The sequence below is a fragment of the Danio rerio genome, chromosome 3, assembly GCF_049306965.1.
Source record: "Danio rerio strain Tuebingen ecotype United States chromosome 3, GRCz12tu, whole genome shotgun sequence".
Lineage (NCBI taxonomy): Eukaryota > Metazoa > Chordata > Actinopteri > Cypriniformes > Danionidae > Danio > Danio rerio.
The window spans coordinates 28,717,227-28,726,724 of record NC_133178.1 but is presented as its reverse complement, the minus strand read 5'-3'; the positions used below and the strand labels follow the sequence as shown (position 1 = coordinate 28,726,724).

Below are 9,498 nucleotides of genomic sequence, written 5' to 3'. Positions count from 1 at the left end.
CTAAAAGGGTTAAGGTTCTTCATGGAACCACTGATGCCAATATAGAACCTATATTTTAAGAGCATCTTCTGTCCATAGCACAGGTGTTAAACTTAGTTTCTTGAGGGCCACAGTTTAGCTTTAATCCTAATTAAACACACATGATTAAACCAACTGAGTCCTTCGGGCTTGTTTGAAACCTCCAGGTAAACTGAGCGTGACACCCTTGGTCAAAATAGAGGAATTTAAATGTAGTATTTAATTGTATGAATTTTACAATAACATTTGTCTAATGATAATAACCACTATTAGTCCCATTGTGTAACATAATAAAATTTTATATTTAGATATATTTTATATATTTATATTTAATTTGTTTAATTAATTATATATTTTTTTATTGGCAATATTTATGAAATCCACATATTTATGTCTAATAAAACAACTACTCTGAAAGGGTTCCACATGAAGCAAATACATTTTACTTGGATAAACAGACACTTTCAAATGAAAGTACATCTTAATAGATATAAATGAGACAACACTAAAGGTCTTAAAACAACCTTTTTTTCTTTCTCTTAATCAAAAAATGCATATTTAAAGGTCTTATTTTAAATGAATCACTTTATATAGTTAAAGCAGAAGCAAATATATTATGAAAGTCTAACACCTCATTTTTTTCAGATAAATAATCTGACCATATAAATTAGAACAATTACTACATTAAATTAATTCATTCAGTTTCCTTCGTCTTTGTCCCTTTATTCATCAGGGCTTACCATAGTAGAATGAACTGCCAACTTATCCAGCATATGTTTTACACAGCGGGTACCCTTCCAGCTGCAACCCAGTACTGGGAAACACCCATACACACTCATTCTCTCTCACACATACACACACATACACTACAGACTATTTAGTTTTTTCAATTCACTTATACCACATGTCTTTGGACTGTGCACCCAGGGGAAACCCATGCGAACATGGGGAGAACATGCAAACTCCACACAGAAATGCCAACTGACCAAGCCAGGACTCAAACCAGTGACGTTCTTGCTGTGAGGCGGCAGTGCTAACCACTGAGCTACTGTGTCTTCATTAAATTACTCTATAAAATTAAATGCATAAATTGAGATTGTTGCTTAATACATGTATATAAGGAAGTGCATCATAATTATTTAAACACTTAATTCTTTTGAACCTAAAATAGATTGATAATTGTAAATTGAATATAATTTGTATGAATACTGTATACAATAATACACAAATATTCAAATTAATTATTCTGTTTAGAATGTAAGGACTTTATTGTGTGTGGAAATGCATATGTATTTCAGTTAAATTCTTTTCTTCATTTTTTAAGCTTTTTGAAGGATAAATAAACCTCAATATTGAAGTTTCTGTCGACGCCCGTTCACTTCCCCCCACTCCCTAAACTGGTTCTTTGGTACAATTCATTTCAACAAACGTGCGAAAAACAACATATCAGACCATTTACCTTTACTATGCTATTAGCCTACTGGACATTTAAATGATAAAACCATCTATAAGCAAATATACACTGAACATAAAGTATTCATCGGATTCATTTTAATGTCTTGCAAACAATGGGCTAAATTCAAACAAATTAAATTTTGTTTAATTTGTTCATTTAAATTCATTTAAATAATGTAGTCAACACACTCAAAAAAAAAAGTTTGCTGTTTGTTCAAACTACTTGTTTAAAATGAGCTGGCACAATACAATTCTTGACGTTTTTGGGACAATGGAATTTAGGACAATTGGGACAATTATAAATTTGTAAAAACTAATAAGATAACTTAATTCCTTTATGTTCTCCTAACACAAATCGATTGAGTAAAACCCAGCATTTTTACACTGTACACTATCTTGAAACATAATGATAATAATGTTAATGTATAAAAAATATTTACTATGTAAAATAATAATGATAATTTAATGATGATAATAATAAAGATTTAATGTATTATATAGTAACATTATTGTTGTCCTAGTTGTTAATAACAAAAAAAATGTGTTATGCGACATTATATGGGCATTAACGTGCAAATAGTTATTAATCTGGCAATATCTGTTGTTGTATTTTAAAATAAAATACACTTTGTATCACGTATTTAAACGTTTATTCATTCATTCATTTTCTTTTTGGCTCAGTCCCTATTTATTAATCCGGGGTCGTCACAGCGGAAGGAACCGCCAACTTATCTAGCACGTTTTAACGCAGCGGAGTTTTTAAACGTATGCTACAAAATACTACATATGCTTTGGCTGTAAACAAAGGTTAACCGGCTATCTAAAATCAAACTTTCCACTTTCCACACACACGCATGCTCAGTTTCAGTTGGCACATCCAACGACAGTAACTGTTCCCAGGTCAGTGAACTGCTGGAGTATTGCTGTTGAAGAAGAGTTGCGAAAGAAAAAAAAAGGATCATGTTTAAGACAATTCAGTCGGGTTTGTGAACTCGTTTATTTCGACGAACCGGTTCAACAGGTTCGCTAAAATAACACTAAGTCCAGGAAGCGAACAACTCTGGTTAACGCACGTGATATAATCGTGTGATGCTTCTCTATCAGATGGTGTCAGAACTTTAGAAACCTCTTACTCGAGCACAAACTGTCAGTCCTCCACAAAGACTTCACATTGACATTATAACATACAGCGGGGTTGTAATAACGCACAGCAGTGAAATGGCTTGTGCTCCGCGCTATCAAAACAAAGTTGTCATCGTTACCGGGGGCACCAGAGGCATCGGAAGAGGCATCGTCAAAACGTTTGGTAAGCATTCACGGCGTTTTTCTTTCCATTAGGAAATAAAAACACAAGACAAGTAAATTAAAGTAGCCTATTTCGTGTTTGCTTTCGCAGTGCAAAACGGGTCCAAAGTTGTGTTCTGCGCGCCACAGAGTATGTAATTGATTCGAGAACATTTTTAAAAAAAGTGTAGCTGTATTTTAGCAGTGAAATCAATGACGTTTCCTCTTCTTTTATTGTCAGCTGAAATATCAGCTGGTCAGTCTCTCGAGTCCGTGCTGAATAAGGAAGGACCCGGATCATGCAAGTTTGTGTCATGTGACATGAGAGAAGAAGAGGACATCAAGGTAAGCATTCATATTTGCATTTACGACTTCATTCTAGGTTTTTTGTTGAACACAAAATAAGACATTTTGAAGAATGATGGAACCCTGTAAGCACAGACAGCCATAATAGGAAAAACAGATATCCTACTATCAGGGTATCTGCCAGGTTTAAAGTCTTTTTTCAAAAATTTCAATTATAAAATTTTAGGTCTTAAAAAGACTTAACTGAAATAATGGGTTGTATCTTAAATCATTTTAAACAGGTCTGAAATTTCTTCTGTCCGAGTAAAGGTACCCAATTGGGCTGACATCTATCATCCACCAGCAATCCATCTTAATAAAATCAGGGAAAGAAAACTAAAAACAATTACTCAGTTCCTCATGATAATAACATAAATGCATTAGGTGCAATAGAAGTTATTCTCAACCAATTTGTACCAGAAGCCAACAAAATGTTATTTTTGATTATTAATTTAATTGCCGGGGCAATGCTGTGGCACACTGGGTGGCACGTACGCCTCACAGCAAGATGGTCACTGGTTCAAGCCTCTGCTGGGTCAGTTGGCATTTCTGTGTGAAGTTTGCATGTTCTTCTCGTGTTTGTGTGGGTTTCCTCCGGGTGCTCTGGTTTCCCCCACAGTCCAAAGACATGTGGTACAGGTGAATTGGGTATGCTAAAATTGACTGTAGTGTATGAGTGTGTTTGTGAATGAGTGTGTGTGGATGTTTCCCAGTGATGTGTTGTGGCTGGAAGGGCATCCGCTGCATAAAAACACATGCTGGATAAGTTAGCGGTTCATTCCGTGATGGCGACCCCAGGTTAATAAAGGGACTAAGCCAAAAAAAGAAAATTAATGAATGAATGAATTTAATTGCCTCCACAATAAGTATACATTTAATAATGTTAAAGGTAATTTAAAAACAACAAATATTTTGTTGAAAATAGTGTACACAACTAGAGTTGTCTTGTTTTTACACATTAAAGTATGTCGCTAAGGAATAATTCCATTAAATTGTAGCATCAAAAAAATCCATTGGCCCAACCTGGCCATAGTCATTAGTCCGGTACACAATTTCATTCATAATGGTCTTAAAAGGGTCTAAAAAAGTCTTAAATTTGACTTGATGAAACCTGCAGAAACCCTGTACTATGGAAGTCAGTGGTTAGAGGTTTCCAGCATCCTTCAGAATATCTTCGTTTGCATCAGAATTTTCATCTTGGTTAAACTATCAATTTAATTCTCATCTTTAATTTTTTTCTTATCATTTAATAGAATAATACAAATTTTGATGAAAAAAAGTTTGGTCGGTTGAGTTGACAGTGTAACTATTTGTTTAACTACTAAGTAAGATTAATTAATAGCATTTCTTCTGGTTAGTTGTAGAATGCAGGATAATTTAGAGTTAGTTGCATAATTCATTGTAATTACTATAATAATACGCTATTTGGGCTTATTGGAACCTAATTAAAATAAAAACCTAAGTATCATCTTTTGATATGATGTACTTTCAGAGAAAAATTATGTCCATATATGTGGACTTATGGTCTGAATTTACATAAAACACTTTTTTCCTGACTGTTTTTAATGCATATAAAACAAATACATTTTTTTTTACTTGTTTTGACTATCAAATCCCTATTTTAGACAGTTAAAAGTTGTTTTTAGGACACTTCATATGCTGCAAAACAATTGCAGGATGACACTGTATGTCTAACAAAATATAAAACATTCAAAGTATTTTAAATAGCCACTTAAGAGCTAAGATGTGCTGTCCATGTAGTCTACGTATGTGGACACTCAAGCCCTAGGAGGTTAAAATGAGGTTGTAAACGTTTTGAAAAAGTTAATTTTATTGTCTTTTCTTACTTTGAAGCAACTAATCAATGTGACGGTTGAGAGCTTTGGACAAATAGACTGCTTGGTGAACAATGTTGGCTGGCGTAAGTCAATTGTTTTTACCTTTATATATTTCTTTGAATATAAACATTTTATACAAATATTTGTATATATTTTTAGTGTAAGGTCCACCCAGTTGGTCCAATGACGGTATCCAATGGTGGATGAAGGTTCACTGCATGTTCGGTCTTTCCAGTGCACAATGTTGATTTATATTAAACTTAACTCATATCTGACTCCAATTTTAGTATGAGATGGTTTAGAATATTAATATATTTATCCTTGTTTTATCTGACTCCAATTATAAAACATTAAAGAAGATTATATCAATATGTAATTTAGATAAATGTTTGAACCTTTTGTCTTCACTAGTAACTATTACATCCGTTCATTCGGGTGCTCATGTCGCTCAGAGAAATCGCCTCGGCCGAAGGCGTCCCTCACGGTCACACTCCGGTCAGTCTTGAATATTAAACAGAGGTAAATTGACTAATACTTTAGATGGCCGCTACCAGCGCGCTCGTTCTAAAATACTTTAGTTAGTCCCGCTTAGATGTACACCTTTGAGTTAAGACAATCATCATTTCTAATTAGAGGTTAGGGCATTAATATAAATGTACCCGACTACTGGACTCTATAGTAACTTTGGTTTTCACCAAGCCCATGGTTTCCCATATGAACTTAATTTAGAATAATATTACCTTCAAACAAAGGTCGGGTACCCAATCTAGGTTAGTCGTGCAACACCTTGTTGACCTAGACGGAAGTTATCGCCCTTTCCACCTAAGTACACATGAATCAATATCAAGAGTCAGCCGGATCGCTAAAACACAATTAGTGTGCCAATGCTCCATCTCAATTGGATTTTAGTCCGTCTACTGACCTGACGCAAGACGTGCGGAAACAAGGATACAGCGTAATCTACTTGAATTAATAATTACAGAGTGAGCAAAATATGGTCAAACATTACAATTTATTAGTCAGGTAAATGTATTATGCCAATTCAATCAGTCAATTCATAAATGATCAATACAAAACATCAAATTATCAAAGATAAGTCCAAGATGAAAAAGATGTATTCCTGACTTTGAAATATACATAACATGGGGCAGACCCCATGTTATGGGCTGATCTGGTTAGGCAGAATCGCCCTGAGCTTTTCTTAGTCCTTACCTTAAATAATCCAAGAATTCCCTCAAGGAAGGGGGTGTGAATGTATAACAAAAGGCATTCACACTTAGTGTCACACCCCTCACAGTGGATCAAAAGATGCCTGAAGTTATATATTTATTGTTCTGATTATGTCTATTTCTGAGAGAATGAGACCATTGTACCAATCGCACTGAGACATTTCAAATGATATCAAACATGATAGTTAAAGTCAGTTTGGTTAATTCTAGAACATTCAAACATTGAAATGACCATATGTGTGAGTTAGGGGGATGAAGCAGACTCAGATGCAAATGCAGCAGGAACTGGTTTTTCCCGCATTCCTCCCTGGTGGGTTGTGAAGTCACCAGTCTCTGTTTTCAGCTCATGTTTTGAATTGTCAAAGATATCAGAATATTTGCAATATTTCAATTCTTACATTAGGAACTTTTTAAAATGTGTTTTACAGTCGTTTGCATTATTTTAACAAATCAGTCTTACATTTATTTTTAAAATAAAAATTTAAAACCATTCATTTAAAGTAAATTCATGAACAATCTAAATCAAGTGTCCAATAAATGAATAACAATTCATTTTGATTGTGAATGATTTCCATCAGATCCTCCCCACAAGACCACAGATGAAACCAGTGGAGAGGAGTTTAAAGACCTGCTTAATCTCAACCTTATTAGCTGCTTCCTTGCTTCCAAAGTAAGATATCAACACCATGTAACACTCTCTAGTCTCTTTGCTGAAATGCTGAATAACTGATTTTTAAAAGAATATTTCATTTTCACCTCTTTCCATTACTTTCCCTAAATGTAGTATGCGCTGCCGTATCTCCGCAAGACACAAGGAAACATTATCAATTTGTCCAGCCTTGTGGCCTCAATAGGCCAAAAAGATGCAGCTCCTTATGTAGCAACCAAGGTGAGTGTTTTTTTTTTCTTGTGGGAAAATCCTTACATGTTCGTCATTCATTTTAGAAGTAACATTAATACTCTCATAAATCCACAAGGGGGCGATCACCGCCATGACAAAAGCAATGGCTGTGGATGAGAGCCGCTATCAAGTGAGGGTGAACTGGTGAGTGACATACTTACTTTTTACTTATTTGTAAAATAAAATCTAAACTGCATGTCTCAATATATTTTACTCTATTGAATCCCCATTGGTGTTTATAATGTAACTCGATACTATTCAACTCTTTTCAGCATTTCTCCTAGTAATATTATGACACCGCTATGGGAAGAGCTTGCTGCAAACACAGAAGACACTGCTGCTACTATTAAGGGTGGAGAAAATGCTCAGGTACTTTTACTAGTGTTTATAACGGTTGATGAGCAATATAAGATGGCGATGGTCTGTCAGAGATGTTAAAGCTACCTGTTTGTGCTCAACAGCTGATTGGTCGAATGGGAACAGAGGCTGAAAGTGGATTGGCCGCCCTCTTCTTGGCAGCTGACGCCACTTTCTGTACTGGGATAGATTTGTTTCTGAGCGGAGGAGCCGAACTCAATTATGGCTTTAAAAGCCAAATTGCATCATTGAAAAAATGATGGAAAGATCCATTAGATGATGATATAGATTCATTCCAGCTCTCAGGGAGTATGTTTAATTCACTGAAAAAAAAAATGTCTGCAAAAATGTTGCAAACTATGTGTTGAGTTTGTAATGTTCAACTTAATTTGTTTGTTTATATTCAACCCAAATCAGTTGTTTTCAACCACTTAACTTAAATGAATTAGTAAATCTGAGGAATCATCTTTGAATATTTTTTTTCAGTATTCTTATGTGTTGTTTCTACAGGCACATAAACAATCGTTCGCGTTATATTTATTGTACTTGGTCTGTACAGGTTGTAATTGTGACTGCTTTTATACTCGGCAATTGTGTAATTCTTTTTTTGCTACAATCTTGCATCATTTCACTTATCGTGCCAATGATTTGCACAGCTTTTAGTCAAACAATAACAATTTATTAATGTTAGAATTTAAAAATGCCACACTTTCATGCTGCCTCAAGATAAAGTACACTACCGGTCAAAAGGTTTGGGGTCAGTAGGATTTTTAAATGTTTTAAAATTAGCTTCTCCTGCTTACCAAGGCTCCATTTATTCATCATAAATACAGACCAAATTGTGGAATGTTATTGCACTATAAAATAACTGTTCAAAAGTAGTTTATCATTTAATTTAATCATTTATTCCAGTGATTTTAAAGATGAATTTTCAGCTTCATTACTCCAGTCTTCAGAGTCACTTGATCCTTCAGAAATCACTCTAATATTCATTAATAATATTAATATTAAGGGTAATCGCAATATTGTCTGGAATATGTTTTACATTTAATAAATGAACAGAATTATTCTCTTTAAAAAAACTTAAATTTTTGACCAGTAGTGTACATGGTGCGATAATTGTATTTAAAGCCAATATGTGTTTTTTTCCCTGATATTCATAGTTTACGTGTGATAATCTCAATACTGAACTTCTATGCAAATATAGTAGTTAAATATAACATGAAAGGGACCTTCAAATTAATGTTTTACTAAACTACTGTGAATTACACTATAATAAATGTGACTTGTATGACTTTTATAAACATTTCTAGACTGGTTTGTTATACATTAATCAGAATAGATCTGTGTTGTGATATTTGATTTAACAAAGTCTGGCCTTGACAATCTGAGATTTGTTTCATGCACTGTGTTTCTAATTAGTTTGTATGAATTAAAACATTTTGATTCTACATTGTTATTGTGATATTATTTATATTTTAGCATTAGGCTTTAAAAAGCATGACAGAACTTCTTCCGATATGAGTTTTTCCCCTGATAAAACACAAAGGAAGACACTTTGAAGAATGTTAAAAACCAGTAGCCATTGACTTCAGTGTTGCTTTTTGTACTCAATGGCTAGTATCCAACATTCTTCAAAAAAATAAAGTCATAAAGGTTTGGAACCCATAGAGGATGAACAGAAGGTGAGTAAATTATCATTTTTGAGAACGTGTGTAACAGAAACATTTTAAGAGTCGAATCTAAGATCCTTATTTAGATTCTTCACTGACAAATAAAAGCTGTAAAAAAATAAAGTAAAAACTTTTACTGAGGAGACTCCGGTGTATTGAAGGATAGTGTGAAAGAATGAAGATTTAAAATGACAGCTGGTATTCTGAGGCTGCACTGTGATCCTTAAAATAAATTAAATGTGCCATCAAATGATTCCACTTCTTAATATGACTCTCAAGTTAATAAGTTACAGGTTGAGATTAAATTTAACTCACTAAACTAAATTGTAAACCTCTGTAGAAACTGGATTTTAATCTCTGCAATTTAAAATCACACATTCTTGTTTACTATAATGCTT

The 9,498-nt window shown here is 33.9% G+C and overlaps 2 protein-coding genes across 2 annotated transcripts in view; both read left to right on the top strand.

The window, feature by feature from the left end:
* The window catches only part of slc1a9 (solute carrier family 1 member 9), a 115,510-nt gene that overhangs the window by 105,381 nt on the left and 631 nt on the right, over window positions 1–9,498 (top strand). The gene's annotated exons all lie outside the window — the stretch shown is intronic.
* hsd17b14 (hydroxysteroid (17-beta) dehydrogenase 14) lies at window positions 2,580–8,876 on the top strand. The gene is given in 9 exon segments (NM_001003521.2): window positions 2,580–2,779; window positions 2,870–2,908; window positions 2,999–3,102; window positions 4,957–5,023; window positions 6,748–6,839; window positions 6,954–7,058; window positions 7,147–7,214; window positions 7,343–7,439; window positions 7,532–8,876. Coding segments are annotated over 9 exon segments (816 nt in total). The 5' UTR covers window positions 2,580–2,691; the 3' UTR covers window positions 7,688–8,876.